Source organism: Eretmochelys imbricata, chromosome 4 (genome assembly GCF_965152235.1).
Source record: "Eretmochelys imbricata isolate rEreImb1 chromosome 4, rEreImb1.hap1, whole genome shotgun sequence".
Lineage (NCBI taxonomy): Eukaryota > Metazoa > Chordata > Testudines > Cheloniidae > Eretmochelys > Eretmochelys imbricata.
In genome coordinates, this window is record NC_135575.1 from 61,538,522 (window position 1) to 61,556,213 (window position 17,692).

The 17,692-nt window shown below is 42.6% G+C and overlaps 1 protein-coding gene across 1 annotated transcript in view; it reads right to left on the reverse strand.

The window, feature by feature from the left end:
* Positions 1-17,692, reverse strand: part of GATB (glutamyl-tRNA amidotransferase subunit B) — a 67,510-nt gene that overhangs the window by 26,827 nt on the left and 22,991 nt on the right. Inside the window, exons 3-4 of the mRNA XM_077815367.1 lie at positions 4,570-4,683; positions 405-603 (exon numbers count right to left, since the gene is read on the reverse strand). Of these exons, the coding sequence (XP_077671493.1) occupies positions 405-603; positions 4,570-4,683 (313 nt within the window). The remainder of the gene's footprint in view (positions 1-404; positions 604-4,569; positions 4,684-17,692) is intronic.

Below are 17,692 nucleotides of genomic sequence, written 5' to 3' on the forward strand. Positions count from 1 at the left end.
GGCATCCCACTCTGCCGTCTGTGCATGTTCTGCCACGTTGCTTCATTCAGAGTCTTCACTCTCTTTTTAAACAACACTTACAGCTGCAGGAGCATAAGTGGCTTCTCTGTCCCAGTGAATACCCCCTTGATATGTTAAAGGTCTTATTTGGAAGTTGGCTGGCAGACAGGTTTGAGAAACTGAGCCACTAGCCTTCTGACTGGCCAGTGCCACTATGTTATCAGCAAACAGGCCAGAAAAGATGAACATTAGCCAGATATGGAATTTTTTTTACATTTAAGTCAAATTTTAAAATATTTATTGAAAGCAACAAACCAGATTCCACCCCCCATTCCCCAATTAGTTTTAAATATTCAGTCCATACATAGAAAGACTGCGGGGATAAGAAAGTGATCCAAGCCTACCAGCCCTGTTCAAGTCAATGAGAGTCTGGCTCCTTGTGTCATCGTGAAGACTCTTTCCGCTGTCTTGTTCCAGCTGGATCTGCTTGATCCTCACAGTCCTGGTTACCATCTGGTTCTTTTTTCCCCCTACACAGAGGCTGTATGAAAGACTCCCATTCACAGCAACGGGAAGTCTCTGCTGAGTGATTTGATAGCCAGCCTGCATACAGAATCAGGTCTGTGTTCAGAATTGTCGTTTTACATGAACAATAATTTTAATTCTTGTCCCAAGGTAGATTGGCCCCACTTGGGCCCAGCCCCTTCAGCCAGGCCCCTTGTCCCCACATGCCAGCCCCCACCCACCCCCCAATAGCTGGGACTGTCACTCCTACTCTGGCCAGAGCTCTATTGCTGTTGGTGAAAAATCAGAAAAACTAGAAAAGCCTGATTTCCACTAAAATTGCCATTTGGTCACTCAGGATACAGGGAGGAGGCAATGACCCCTCACACAGAGGCCTGTGACAAGGGAACAGTCAGTCTAGACACAGGGGTGAGGTCTAGCCAGGGCCCCCCTCATCCCTGTCCCTCGCTCTGGCTCGGCCCCTTGCTCTCCTGCACTGGTCAGAACCCTACTGATTTTGGTGAAAATCGAAAAACTGCAGAAGCCTAGTTTTAGTGGAAAATCAGCCTTCTCTGATTTTCACCAAAATCAACAGTGTTTGGACCTGACTAGCAGGGGAGAGGGGCCCAGCTGGAGTGGAGGGGAAAGGGCCAAGCTGGGTGTACAACTTGGCCTACATAAGCAGTGAAGTGTGCAACCTTCTAGTTGTAAATACGCTTGGTAGTAAAGTATTAGAGTTTTAATCAATAAACATCAATTTCACTGTATGCACACAAACCGAGAAAAAAATATTTCTACCAATGATAGTCAACATTTCAGATAGGCAAAGAAAGAAAAATGCTGCTGGAGAACTTATTGGAGTTTGATTTCAGGATATTTACTTTGTATATTTTGACATGTGATGTTGTCAATTTGTATTTTTAACAGCTATAAAGCTTTAGCTTTTTAAATCTCAACGTCTAGTCATTAAATATCTATTCGCTGATACCCCCATAATTTCATGCAGCCATGAAAATGTAAACCGATAAAAACAAAACAAATGCTGAAAAATAAACATTGATATTATCCATCAAAACTATAAAAACAATTGAATTCTGCCAAACCTAGTTTTAAGCACTATAATAAAAACGAGACAATTGACTCCATTCTATAGGCTCAATATAATCTATGCATATAGCTTTTCCTGCCTCCCCCAGCTTCTCATTAAGTGATTTTTTTTTTAAAGCCTCAAATGGCATGGGACAATAAACAACAAGAATCCCATTTCCCATCCGAAGCCCCATTTTCAGGAATAACAATAATCCCATTGTCAAACGACCCTAAGAGCAGGATTTATTTTATCTATTCCATTCAGCTCATTAGCTTAAACTCTGTATCTTATTATAGGGCTCCTGAGAAGACTGCCTTTTACGAAATGCAGGCTGGGCATTTTACAGTCAGTGCTCAACACTATAGATGCCAGCTGCTAGAAGATCCTGAATTCTGTGTGTTTAAAGCTAAAAGAATGTGTCAGGTATCTTCTTGACCCAAATTTCCCTGCTTATTTAACTAGAAGATGCTGTACTATAAGCCATTAGGTAGTGGCGGAACACAGTGCCTATGTACTGCACATGCTACCTGAAGATACATCTTCCCATTGCTCTCTCTTGCAAAACAGATGGACTAATTTTTACTCTGCTTCATTCTTTTCTGTTAGTTTTTTATTGGTGGAGTGATCACCACCAGGAAAGTCTGAACATTCTTTAATGTAGGAGCAGAAACACCTACAATCTAAAGGTGATCGGCAATTGAGTTTGTGATTTCTTTTTTCTTCTCTTCGTGATGCATAAAGCCAGTTTGAAAAGCTGGGCTTGGCTTCTTTTGTTTCTACTTTTTTCTCCTGCTTGTTTAGAATTTCTGCTCTTCTGAATGTACTGTTTTTACCAGGAAGATTTATCAGTGATGACTGCAGAACTAGTAGTGTATTGACAACCAAAGTAACTATCTATCTAGGTATTTATATGTCCTCCATCCCTACAGCATGCAATGCCCAGATCCACACAGGTACGTAGGTGCTTAAGTCCCAGTTTTAGGCTCCATTGCAATCCACAAAACTCTTGTTCCACTGCTGCCTAACCCTCTAGATGCCTAAATTCACTTGGTACCTAAGTTCTTAGGGTAAAGTTACCTAGACACCTATGTTGCTGCCTCAGGGTATGCACAATGCTGCCTCCCTCTTAGGCATCTAGATGCCTATCTCCTGCCCAGTCCCAGAGCTATCCATGAACCCAGGGAAGACAGATGTTTGCCTGCCTACTTTGCCTGGAGGGCCCAATATGGGAGGTGTGCTCAGTGGCTGCCTACCAGATGAGGTCCCATTCAAAATCAAGCACCAACAGCACCCACCTTACAACTTTTAGCCCAACCGTTAGAGCACTCATCTGGGATGTGGGAAACCAAGGTTCAATTCCCCCGTCTGCCTGAGGGAGGAGAAAGGATTTGAACAGGGATCTCCTACCTCTCAAGAGAGTGCTCTAACCTCTGAGATATGGGATATTCTGGGGGGCTCCCTCAACCTCTCCTGTTGCAGCTGTTTCATTATGTATAAATAATTAAATAGTAATTGAAGCAGGGGAACTGGACCATAGGTCTCCCTCCTCCCACATGGGTGCCCTAATCACCAGGCTACAGAGTCAGTCTCACTGTTGCTCAGTATCTGGCCCAGAGACTCTTTAAGCATCACAACACCTAAGTTACTTTGTGGATCTGGGCTCAAGTACTTCACAAATATTAATGACTTTATCCTCAGAACACCCCTGCAAGAAAGGTACGGAAGCATTATGCCCATTTCATAGATGGGGAACTGAGGCACAGAGATAACAACTTGCCCAAGGACAAACAGGACATTTCTAGCAGAGATGGAAATTGAACCCAGATCTCCTGAATCCCAGCTACGCATTAACCATAATATCATCTTTCTTCCAAGGACATCAAATGAGGGGGGAAATGGAATTTTATTTAAAAATTCTGTGTTTTATGTTTTTAAAAAATCTCAAATGCCTGAACAAACAGTTGGGAGAAAAAAATCTTTAATTAAAATTTCAACACCTCTACACATTGATCTATGGCCTGAAGAACACTCCCTCCCTAATTCTCTGGACCTCCAAGGACACCTCCAAGAAAAACTGGGAAAATAAGATTTGCTATTCCTGATTTTTCTTGGGTAACACACAAGCAGGACAAAGCATTCAAGTCTTCTTAATTCAAAAAAGCAAAGTGAACCAAATCCATTATTTTTCCCTTTACAGGCCACTTTTATGTTCAACAACATCCAGAACAAATATATGGAGGGAACGGCCATCTTTAAAGTTAGAACTGTGACTTTGTTAAAACAAAAATAAGGTCCTTGAGCTCTGCTGTACGTTGTCAAAAAGGTAAAACCAGACTCTCAACTAATTTCCATATTATTACTTCACTTTCTCAAGTGCAGTGAAGTACAACTCACTTCCAAAGACAGTTTATTCCAAATATGAAAGCAATCTACAGTATCCAAATCTATTGCTGCACGTGGCAAAGGCACATTTATTAAGTTCATTCAAGATCCTGGCAAAGATTAGAAGGTTTGAAAAGCAAATGTGATATTTATAGGTCCTTAAATTTAATAGCAAAAACAAAAAACAAAGAAGAGATGCTATGATGTTTATATTATTGTAATGTGTGTTTGCTACACATTCATTTTAAAAGAAGGGCTATTATCAGACTGGTTTGCTTTTACCCTAACAGACAATTAGTGCTAATACTAGGAATGGAGAAAGTACAGGCCCAGCAGCTCCATCTCCCAATTCAATTACATAAAACCACTGGAATCGTGAGGCTAAGCAAGGAGTCAGCAATCAGGGCAATCATATTCAATCAGTGAACACCAGGGTATAGCTATCTATTCATCGGGCTTGACGCAGCATCCTGTTAGCTTGGGCAGAACACTGATTGAAAACATAAAAAGCATCTCTTTGCTACCCCCAGCCCTACTCCAGACTCATCCTTTTCTATAGCTATAGTAGAACCAACTTCATAATGCATACTTACAGGCAGATCTGCATAGAAATAGTGTTTTCTGTCAAACAAAGACTTCTTGTTTATCCTGCACTTCAGTGCGAGGCCTGTCATCACCGCTGCTTCTACACATCTCCTGTTGAGAGCCTAAAGAAACATGACATACAATTTCACTCAGATATGCACTATATAACAAATGCTTCTCCCACATGCTGCCTTATACAGAGCGTATATTCAATTTTGCTTGCCTTCAGTAGGCATTATCTCTGTTTTCTTGCGTGGGTAGCTCATATTCATCATCAGTCTGGCAGCAGCTATAAATCTGCAAAGTTTTATATGGACAATAAAACCATCCAGTTGTTTTCGTTGTATGCTGCATGAGAAGCCACACAGTGTTTTGGGTTGCTACTTTTGCAGACATAACCAGTACTCTTGACACCCCCAAACCTTCACAGGGTATGTCTACACAGCAAAGAAAAAACCCGCAGCTGACCTGTGCTGGCTGACTTGGGCTCATGAGGCTCAGGCTGTTTCACTTCTGTGTAGACTTCCGGGCTCAAGCTGGAGCCTGGACTCTAGGCCCTGCAGGGTAGAAGGGTCATAAGAACGGCCATACTGGGTCAGACCAAAGGTCCATCTAGTCCAGTATCCTGTCTTCCAACAGTGGCTAATGCCAGGTGTCCCAGAGGGAACGAACAGGTAACCATCAAGTGATCCATCCACTGTCACTCATTCCCAGCTTCTGGCAAACAGAGGCTAGGGGCATCATCCCTGCCATCCTGGCTAATAGCCACTGATGGACCTGTGCTCCATGAATTTATCTAGTTCTTTTTTGAACCCTGTTATAGTCTTAGCCTTCACAATATCCTCTGGCAAAGAGTTCCACAGGTTGACTGTGTGTGGTATGAAGAAATAATTCCTTTTGTTTTAAACCTGTTGCCTATTAATTTAATTTGGTGGCCCCTAGTTCTTGTGTTATGAGAAAGTGTAAATAACACTTCCTTATTTACTTTCTCCGCACCAATCATGATTTTATAGACCTCTATCATATCCCCTTAGTCATCTCTCTTTTCCAAGATGAAAAGTCCCAGTATGATTAATCTGTCTTCATATGGCAGCCATTCCATACCCCTAATAATTTTTGTTGCCCTTTTCTGAACCTTTTCCAATTCCAATATTTATTTATTTATTGTATATAAGTATTGATTGACTGATTGAGATGGGATGACCACATCAGCACACAGTATTCAAGATGTGGGCATACCATGGATTTATATAGAGGCAATATGATATTTTTCTCTTATTATCTATCCTTTTCTTAATGATTCCCAATATTCTGTTCGCTTTTTTGACTGCTGCTGCACATTGAGTGGATGTTTTCAGAGAACTATCCACAATGATGCCAAGATCTCTTTCTTGAGTGGTAACAGCTAATTTAGACTCCATCATTTTATATATACAGTTGGGATTATGTTTTCCAATGTGCATTACTTTGCATTTATCAACATTGAATTTCATCTGCCATTTTGTTGCCCACTCACCCAGTTTTGAGAAATCCTTTTGTAGCTCTTCGCAGTCTGCCTGGGACTTAACTATCATGAGTAGTTTTTTATCATCTGCAAATTTTGCCACCTTCCTGTTTAACCCTTTTTTCGAGATCATTTATGAATATGTTGAAAAGGACTGGTCCCATACAGACCCCTGGGGGACACCACTATTTACCTCTCTCCATTCTGAAAGCTGACCATTTATTCCTACCCTTTGTCTCCTATTTTTTAACCAGTTTACAATCCATGAAAGGATCACAAAAACGAGGAGTCCGGTGGCACCTTAAAGACTAACAGATTTATTTGGATTTCAGCTTTTATGGGTAAAAAAAACCCCACTTCTTCAGATGCATGGAGTGAAAATTACAGATACTGGCATAAATATATCCTGGCACATGAAGAGAAGGCCAGTTCAGTCAGGGTGGATGTGATGATGATGATAATTGATGAGGAGGGATCAATACCCAGAGAGGGAAAATTGCTTATGTAGTGAGACAGCCACTCCCAGTCCCTATTCAAGGCCAAATTGATGGTGTTAAGTTTGCAAATGAATTGTAGCTCTGCAGTTTCTCTTTGAAGTCTGTTTTTGAAGTTTTTTTTGTTAAAGAATGGCTACTTTTAAATCTGTTATTGAGTGTCCAGGGAGGTTGAAGAGTTCTCCTACTGGCTTCTGTATGTTACCATTTCTGATGTCTGATTTGTGTCTATTTATCCTTGTACATAGAGACTGTCCAGTTTGGCCAATGTACATGGCAGAGGGGCATTGCTGGCACAGATCACATTAAGAAAAGGAGTACTTGTGGCACCTTAGAGACTAACCAATTATTTGAGCATGAGCTTTCGTGAGCTACAGCTCACTTCATCGGCTGCATCCGATGAAGTGAGCTGTAGCTCACGAAAGCTCACGCTCAAATAAATTGGTTAGTCTCTAAGGTGCCACAAGTACTCCCTTTCTTTTTGCGAATACAGACTAACACAGCTGTTACTCTGAAACATATCACATTAGTAGATGTACAGGTGAATGAGCCCCTGTTGGTATGGCTGGGTCCTATTACGTTGTCACTAAAGTAGATATGGGGACAGAGAAGGCAACAGAGTTTGTTACAGGGATTGGTTCCTGAGTTAATGTTTCTGTGGTGTGGTGTGTAGTTGCTGGTGAGTATTTATTTCAGGTTGGGGGGCTGTCTTTAAGCGAGGATTGGCCTGCCTCCCAAGGCCTGTGAGAGTGGGGGATCGTTTTCCAGGATAGGTTGTAGATAGTTGAAGATGTGTTGGAGAGGTTTTAGCTGGGGGCCGTACATGATGGCCAGTGGTGTTCTGTTATTTTCCTTGTTGGGTAGGTGACTTCCGGGTACCCGTCTTGCTCTGTCAATCTGTTTCCTCACTTCCCCAGGTAGGTGTTGTAGTTTTAAGAACGCTTGATAGAGATCTTGTAGGTGTTTGTCTGTCTGTCTGAGGGATTAGAGCAAATGTGGTAGTATCTTAGAGCTTGGCTGTAGACAATGGATCGTATGATGTGTCCTGGATGGAAGCTGGAGGCATGTAGGTAAGTATAGCAGTCAGTAGGTTTCCGGTATAGGGTGGTGTTTATGAGACCATCACTTATTAGCACTGTAATATCCAGAAAGTGGATCTCTTGTGTGGACTGGTGTAGTAGTAGGATTTTATGTTTGTATTTTATATAATTTAGAATGAAGGATAAAGAATAATAATGTAGCATGTATTAAATGTATTGGTGTATGATTTGATCATATCCTGCCAGCCACCCTTTTTGAATGGCCTAATGGGACATTGGTAGAGATACATCAGCCAGAATCTGTTTCTGGACTGATCTCAAGGCAGTAACACACCTTTGAGGGTCACCAATTTGTTGTAGGTTTAGCATTTTAAAATAAGTAAAAGAATGCCATGATTGTTTTCTTTTGCGTTGCAATTTGATGTTCCTGTTCAAAATGTTGTGTACATTAATTCTGTTGTGTGTGTGAATGAGGAATGTGTGTTAAGAGAGAAGTGTGAAGTCCATCGCTGAACCAGATGTTCTAGGGGGGAACCGGAGACAGATGCAAGTGCGCCAGGAGGCTGCAACACGTCCCTATTGAAATCTCAGAGGAGGGCAGATTGATGACTCTAAAGATGAGACAGGCACCTATCACGGGGACAAGACAGCAGTGATCAAAACCAGCATGGGATAATGCCCTGAGGAACTTGATGAAAGAACAAGGATGAGAAGGACAATTTAAGAAAACAAGCACTTGTCAAACAACAATTGATTACAGCATGACGGTGCAAAACTCATTGGCTCCAATGAAGGAAAATCACTATATAAACAGGGTGCTTTGCCATGAAACTTTGGGTTTGTCCTGCCAAGGCTTCCCCAAAGCATCGTGTTGTGACCGACAGAACCCAGCTTTTCCCTACCCATGATCAACCTAGCTGGCCAGATTGATCTGGACTCTGGACTGGTAACTATAACATTGACTGGCAGGACAGTGTGTGTGTGGTGTGACTGAAAATGCATATGCTAATTGTTGTATCTTCAATAAACGTGGCGTATTGCTGTTTCCCCTGAAAAAGATCCCATGTGCTTCTTATAAGCATAACACTGGTCCAGGCTGAGGTTCATGGTGAAGTGGAAATTATTTAAATTCAGGTGGAATTCTTCAAGGGCCTCCTTTCCATTGGTCCACATGATGATGTCATCAATATAGCGTAACTAGAGGAGGGGAACTAGGGGACAAGAGCTGAGGAAGCATTGTTCTAAGTCAGCCATGAAAATGTTGGCATCCTGTGGGGCCATGTGGGTACCCATAGCAGTGCCACTGACTTGAAGGTATAAGTTGTACCCAAATCTGAAATGGTTGTGGGTGAGGACAAAGTCACAAAGCTCAGCCACAAGGTGTGCTGTGGCCTCATCAGGGATACTGTTCCTGACAGCTTGTAGTCCATCCTCATGTGGAATATCTGTGTAAAGAGCTTCTGCATCCATGGTGGCCAGGATGGTGTTTTCAGGAAGATCACCAATGCATTGTAGTTTCCTCAGGAAGTCAGTGGTGTCTCAAAGATATCTGGGAGTGCTGGTAGCGTAGGGTCTGAGGAGAGGTCCTCAAGGAATCAATTCTGAAGCACTTAGAGGAGAGGAAAGTGATCAGGAACAGTCAGCATGGATTCACCAAGGGCAAGTCACACCTGACTAATCTAATTGCCTTCTATGACGAGATAACTGGCTCTGTGGATGAGGAGAAAGCGGTGGATGTTTTGTTCCTTGACTTTAGCAAAGCTTTTGACATGGTCTCCCACAGTATTCTTGCCAGTAAGTTAAAGAAGTATGGGCTGGATGAATGGACTATAAGGTAGATAGAAAGTTGGCTAGATTGTCGAGCTCAGCGGGTAGTGATCAATGGCTCCATGTCTAGTTGGCAGCCGGTATCAAGTGGAGTGCCCCAAGGGTCGGTCCTCGGGCCGGTTTTGTTCAATATCTTCATTAATGATCTGGAGGATGGTGTGGATTGCACCCTCAACAAGTTTGCAGATGACACTAAACTGGGAGGAGAGGTAGATACGCTGGAGGGTAGGGATAGGATACAGAGGACCCTAGACAAATTAGAGGATTGGGACAAAAGAAATCTGATGAGGTTCAATAAGGACAAGTGCAGAGTCCTGCACTTAGGACGGAAGAATCCCATGCACCGCTACAGACTAGGGACCGAATGGCTTGGCAGCAGTTCTGCAGAAAAGGACCTAGGGGTTACAGTGGATGAGAAGCTGGATATGAGTCAACAGTGTGCCCTTGTTGCCAAGAAGGCCAATGGCATTTTGGGATGTACACGTAGGGGCTTGCCAGCAGATCGAGGGACGTGATCGTTCCCCTCTATTCGACATTGGTGAGGCCTCATCTGGAGTACTGTGTCCAATTTTGGGCCCCACACTACAAGAAGGATGTGGAAAAATTGGAAAATGTCCAGCGGAGGGCAACAAAAATGATTAGGGGACTGGAACACATGACTTATGAGGAGAGGCTGAGGGAACTGGGATTGTTTAGTCTGTGGAAGAGAAGAATGAGGGGGGATTTGATAGCTGCTTTCAACTACCTGAAAGGGGGTTCCAAAGAGGATGGATCTAGACTGTTCACAGTGGTAGCTGATGACAGAACAAGGAGTAATGGTCTCGAGTTGCAGTGGGGGAGATTTAGGTTGGATATCAGGAAAAACTTTCACTAGGAGGGTGGTGAAACACTGGAATGCGTTACCTAGGGAGGTGGTGGAATCTCCTTCCTTAGATATTTTTAAGGTCAGGCTTGACAAAGCCCTGGCTGGGATGATTTAGTTGGGGATTGGTCCTGCTTTGAGCAGAGGGTTGGACTAGATGACCTCCTGAGGTTCCTTTCAACCCTGATATTCTATGATTCTATGAGAGAGTCCAAATAGCCAGATAATGCTGCTTTAAGAGTGCCAATGCCTGAGATGATGGGGCATCCAGGATTTCCAGGTTTATGAATCTTGGGTAGCAGATAGAATACCCCTGGTTGGGGCTCTAGGGGTGTATCTGTGTAGATTTGTTCCCGTGCTGCAGCAGGGAGTTTCTTGAGCAGATAGTTAGTTTCTTTTGGTACTCTTCAGTGGGATCAGGGGATAGTGGCCTGTAGAATGTGGTGTTGGAGACTTGCCTGGCAGCTTCCTGTTCATAATCCAACCTGTTCATGACGACTGCAGCACCTCCTTTGTCAGCCCCTATAATTATAATGTCAGAGTTGTTTCTGAGTCTGTGGATGGCGTTGCATTCTGTACAGCTGAGGTTATGGGGCAAGTGATGCTGTTTGTTCACAATTTCACCCTGTGCACATCTGCGGAAACACTATGTAGAAGTCCAGTCTGTCATTTCGACTGTCAGGAAGAGTCCACGCAGAATTCTTCTTCTTGTAGTGTTGGTAAGAGGGTTCATGCAGGTCAGTGCTCTGTTCAGTGGTGTGTTGAAAATATTCCTTGAGTTGGAGACGGCGAAAGTAGGCTTCCAGATCACCACAGAACGGTATCATGTGTGTGGGGGTAGTGGGACAGAAAGAGTCTCCTAGATAGGATAGACTCTTCTGCCGGGCTAACTGTGTGGCTGAATAGATTAACAATATTGTTAGGTGAGTTAAGGGTACCACTGTTATAGCCCCTTGTGGCATGTAGGAGTTTAGATAGAGGACCTTTCCTCTTATTCCACGAGAGCTTACTTTGCTTAAGAGCCTTTGGTGAGGGACCATGTCAAAGGCTTTCTGAAAATCTAAGTACACTATATCCACTGGATCCCCCCTGTCCACATGCTTGTTGACCCCCTCAAAGAATTCTAGCAGATTGATGAGGCATGATTTCCCTTTATAAAAACCATGTTGACTCTTCCCCCAACAAATTATGTTCATCTATGTGTCTCACAATTTTGTTCTTTACTATAGTTTCAACCAGTTTTCCTAGTACTGAAGTCAGGCTTTCCAGCCTGCAATTGCCGGGATCACCTGTGGAGCCTTTTTTAAAAATTGGCGTCACATTAGCTATCATCCAGTCATTTGATATGTAAGCTGATTGAAATGATAGGTTACAGACTAATTAGTAGTTCTGCAATTTCACATTTGAGTTCCTTCAGAACTCAGAAGTCCAGCCCGAGCCTGGAAGTGTGCTGGATACAGCAATGAAACAGCCCCACAGCCTGAGCCCCAAGAGCCCGGGTCAGCCATGGTTTTGTTTGTTTTTGCTGTGTAGACATACCCAAAGAGTTAGAGGCAAATCAGAGCAACTGATGACAGAGGTATTTGCCAATAGATTTTTGATATCTCATACTGAGTACAACACAGGGGATCTGAGTCAGAGACCAGGGTCCTGTTTCAGCCAAGCACTTAAAAATATGCTTAATCCCACTGACTTCAATAGGATTTATGAGCGGATTTAAACGGTTTGCTGAATAGAAATGAATTTACTCATATGTATAGATGCCTTGCTGATTCAAGATCAGGGTGTAGTCAATTGATTACAACCCTACTGTTTATTACATAGATATTAGCATACAACAGAAGGTGGGGTGGAATGGGGAATACACAGATGTCTGCACATGTGGATATTCAGAAACCATTTTTAGACATTTCTTTCAGAGTTTCCTCCATGCAGACCTCAATCCTAAGAGATGCTGAATGACATCAACTCCCAACAAAGATCAGACGTAAGCGAAATCAGACATCAGTGAATTAGGGCTTCTTTCTCTCCCACTGGAAGCAGTCTATTTATTATTGCAGCATTCTACCTTCCAGCAGCTTCAGAACAGAACAGAGAAAATTCTTGTTTGGTGAAGGCAGTTTTAAGTGTGTTAAATTGTGTATCCTGGACTTTTTCTTTGGAGTATATTCTGTGGTATCAGAAGGACAGGCTATAGATAACCGACTTTTTGGTGCGGTTTACTGGATCTGTGAAGGCAGGTGTGGTGATACGTGCGTTTCTTGTATAAAGTTATCTGTACGGTTCCGTTGTTGAAGCTGATTGTGGTGTCCAGGAAGTTGATGCTCATGCTGGAGTGTTTTAGGCACAGTTTGATGGATGGATGCAGTGGTGGTTGTTGAAGTTGGGGTGGAAATCTATGAGGGAGTTTAGGTCATCTGTCCAGAGGATGAAAATATCATCAACGTATCTCAGGTATATCGTTTCTATGAAAAGAACAAGAGTACTTGTGGCACCTTAGAGATTAACAAATTTATTAGAGCATAAGCTTTCATGGGCTACACGGCTGTTACTCTGAAACCTCTCATTGTTCCCATGGTGCATTTGTTCAGAAATTCCTCCTCCAGGTGGCCCATGAAAAGTTTGGCATATTGGGGAGCCATCCTATTCCCATGGTTTGGGACAAAGTGCATGTTGAATGTAAAATTGTTATGGGTGAGGATGAAATGGATGAGTTTGGTGATGTGTTTGGAGTGGATATCTGAGGGTTGTCCATTATCTTGTAGGCATATGAGGCAGGCAGCGATGCTGTCATTGAGAGGGATTTTGGTGTATAAGGAGGTGACACCCCTGATGGCAAGGATAGTGTTCTGAGGGAGGTTGTTAATGTTGTGAAGTTTCTGGAGCAAATCAGTTGTGTCCTGGAGGAAGCTGGCCATTTTTGTGGTGAGTGGTTTGAGGATGGTTTCTGAGTCCTGATATTCCTTCAGTAAAAGTGCTAAGGCCAGTTATGATAGGTCTGCTTGGGTTCCCTTGTTTATACATCTTGGGAATCTTGTGGAAGATCTCTGGGATAGGTTCATGGGAGATGAGGTTATAGAATTTCTCTTGTTGTTGTTTGGGGAAGGATCTGATATCCTTAAATCCTGGTGCATTATGGTGCGGGGTCTTCTTTGAGTTCTCTGTAATAAATGCTGTCAGAAAGTTGTCAATTGTCCTTATTGACATAGTCATCACAGTTGCGAATTATGATGGCACCCCCTTTGTCCACTGGTTTAATCACTATCTGATGGTTGGATTTCATGGATTGTATAGCTGTTCTCTCCGCGGTGGAGAGATTCTGGTGTGAGTGATGTTTATTCAAGATTTCACAGTCAATATTTTTCCTGAAGCTATCAATGTAATGATCAAGAGTGTGGGTTCATCCACTGTGGGGTGTCCAGTCAGATCATTCTTTTTTCTGATGCCTGTCAGTGGGGACGTGGTAGTTGTGGGTGATGTCATCATTGCTGTGAAAGAATTCTTGAGGTGGAGTTGGCAAAAGAATTCTTCTAGTTCTCGACATGTTAGTATGGTATCAGGTTCAGAGGTGGGGCTGAAGTTCAGTCCCTTGGAGAGTAGAGAGAATTCAGCTCTGGTAAGGGGCACTCTTGATAAACTGATGATGTCATGGTTTTGTGTAGTATCCATGTGGTGGGTTCTGGTGCCCTGGCTTATCCTGGAGGTGAAGTTCTGTGGTTTGTGGAGTTGTTGTAGTCTGTTATACTTTTGTTTTTGTACTGGATGACTGTCATCAGGGGTTTTGTTAGTTTGTTTGCCTGCCTGTTTTAATAGTTGTTTTGGGTTTCTTGTATGATATCCAGGTACTTGATGGGGACCACATCCAGAAATAAATCTTTCCCCAAACCCCTCTTCTGGCCTTCAAACAACTCCCAACCCTCATCAACAGCAAGCTCCCCACAGACCAGAACACGCCAACTTGGAGCCTGACAGAACAACAGCTCCAAAACCCGCAGACGTATCTCCACTGCTGTAATGATCAATACTCCCCCCCTCCAACACATTTTTCAAGATCCAGGGGTCCTACACATGCTTATCACATACTACACATGGCTCTACACATACTTATCACAAATGTGGGTGTACCTCATCCAGTGCACTAAATGTCCCAGACAATCACTATGATCTTGAATGAATCACACAGAAAAATGATAAGACAAAAACACCACATAACCCGTGGGCAAATGCTTTTTCACAAAGTCTGACCTCTCAGTCCTCATCCTCAAAAGAAATTTGCAGAAGACTATTAAAAGACAAGCCTGAAGGTTAAATGCATGTCTTTTCTAGACAGTAAAAATCACGGTCCTAATAAAGACACTGGATTTATGGCTTATAACAATCCGTAACCCACTAACCCGCCTTCCCCACATACACACACCCCACTCCCCTTTTGTCCTATAACTGCCAGGGTGTTAACAGGACCACTTTACCTTCCATGGCCCCTTAGAATGTGCGTTAACTACTTATGCTATACCTTGTGTTTAGCTCTGACATTCTGAGTACCTTTCCCAGACCGGAAGAAGAGATCTGTGTAGCTCAAAAGCTTGTCTCTTTCACCAACAGAAGTTGGTCCAATAACGATATTACCTCCCCCACCTTCTCTCTCTCTTAAGTTGTTTTAAGATAAAGTTCTATTTTTTAAAATTCGGTCAGGTTAATTTAATAATTGATTTAACTAACTCAAATCAACCAATCTTAATATAATTTTGAAGTGCTTACATTTTCAGTGCTTTCAAATAAGTACAGTATTGTCTCCATCCTACTCTGCATCATGAAGCTGTCAAGATGGCAACTTCTAGCAGGATTGTTAAAGAGACAGTGTCAAGATAAAATCATTTAATTGCCCCTCTACCCCGATATAATGTGGTCCTCGGGAGCCAAAAAAATCTTACCGCATTATAGGTGAAACCATGTTATATCGAACTTGCTTTGGCCTCAAGCATTTCTGTTATTAATAGTCACTTCCAGCCCCGACTGACCCCTCAGAACCCCAATCCATCTAACCCCCCCTGCTCCTTGTCCCCTAACTACCCCCTCCAGAGACCCCCCCCCATGCCTAATCACTCCCAGGACCCCACCCCCTACCCAACCTCCCTGCTTCCTGTCCCCTGACTGCCCCAACCCCTATCCACACCCCCACCCCCTGACAGGCCCCCCCCCCAGGACTCCCACACCCTATCCAATGCCCCCGTCCCGACCGCCCCGCCCCCAGAACCTCTGAACCATCCAACCCCCCCCCGCTCCCTGTCCGCCCCCCTCCCCGCCCCCCGAGACCCTCTGCCCTGTATCCAACCCCTCGGCCCCAGCCCGGCACCCTTAACACGCCGCTCAGAGCAGCATGTCGGAGTCAGACATGCTGACACGGAGCGTGCAGCCCCGCCGATCCACTGGAGCGTGCAGCCCCGCCCACCCAGAGCACTGCTTTGCCGCATTATATCCAAATTTGCGTTATATCGGGGTGGAGGTGTACTGAAATTCCCTTACCTATGTTACAGATACCATCACAGGTGATAAAAATGGAGACATCTTTACAAGTAATACTTATTTTTTGCTATTTATGTAATCATTTGCTTTTTGTATTTACCAGCTTGAACCATGAACACAGATTAACCAGTTTTCCTTTTATTCCAATAGTCAATTTCTTGCCAATTTCATTTTAAGGTTATTATACATTGCATAATGATACAATCTCTATATGGCAAACACAGAAAGTTAGTTTTAAAACTATGTTGCCAATTGAATTCACATTTAAATTTCAGGAAAAACATTTTTATTGGTCTTAGGTCTTGCAAAAGATTATTTTTATGAAGCCTAAACTTCAGGTCAAATTTGACCTAACAGTGTCCCTCAAATTATTATTTTCATTGTGTATCAGACACTTAAAAAAAAGTAAAATCACACTGTGATGCTGTATGGAATATGTGAGACACTTAATGATATTATTGATACCAATATTATAAAACTGCAATGAATCTTACCAGATATGCAATGTAAGGTATCCGTGAAAATGTTTTGATTTGCCAAGTATGATAATCTTGTTTACATGTTTGTATCATCTTTGCATAGTGAATTATAAATGTTTGATATATCTGTATTTCAAACTTGTACTGTGTTTCTGGGTGACATCCCAAGACAAAAGGGCACCAGCACTATCTAGCTTGCTTGATGGCCTATCAAAGGCAATCAGCTATACAATGAACCCATGGAATGAAACCAGGGGCTACACCTGAGTCAGCCAGATGTGTAGGCACATCCCTATGGACAGGGGACTCCAGGTTTTTCCAGGCCCAATTGCTTGGAGAAAGGATGTACAAGCCACACGGCAAAGGCTATAAAAGGCAGCTAAGTCATCTCCATTTGGTCTTCAATCCTGCTTCTCACCTCTGGAGCAACTTTTCTACAAACTAAAGCTCTGAACAAAGGACTGAATGACCTATCCAAGCTTTGGATGTGTTCCAGAGGAACTCTCAAGCCAACAAACTCTAAGAACCTGATGTATGGATTTTAAATCTTTGTATGTATCTGATTGCTTTACCATTTAACAAATTTCTTCTTGTTCTTTTCTTTTATAAAAAACCTTTAGTTTTAGATATTAAAGGATTGGCTGGCAGAGTAGTAGTTTGGGTAAGATCCAAAGTAAAATTGACCTGGCAATGTGGCATGCCCTTTGGGGATCAGAAGAACATTTTGTATCGTGAGCAGTTTTAAAATAACTTCCCACCTTAGTGGACCTATGTGCTAATTAGGAACCGGAGAACTGGAATGCAATAAAGGAAGCTGTATGATTTCTTTTTTCAGCTTCTTGATAACCAATATGTGGGATCAGGAGCACAGTTCATGACTAGTTGGTGAATCTAACTTCAGTGTGAACCACCAGTTTTGGGAGAATCTGCTGTCCTTTTGCAGCCTGCCCTGACCCTGGCATTTTCAGTGAGGACTACCCTAGGTATCCTGGGTCACACACACAACATTTAAATTGGACATAGTAGTTATCACTACACTGGACTTTTACTAATAGAACAAAATAAACTTCCTCTTTCCCTCCCCCGCAAAAAGAAACCTCACAGATTTGTTTTTGGATTGCCTGTTAGCAATTGAGAAATCAAAGCTCTACTACAATGGGATAAAGCTCCTTAATATAACTAGAAGAATAAAAACTTTTTTTTTCCCAAAAGAAGAAAAGTAGTTACATGTTTATGGCACTTAACCAGAGTACTATTACATCCTTATTGCAACTACATGCTTCTGGCTTGGATACATTGTCTGCTGAGTCTTATTTTAGTTATTAAAGTTTTTTGGGGAAAAAAAGGAAATAAAGCACAGTGTTAATGGGATAAGAATAATTTCCAATTTGAATGTTGACCA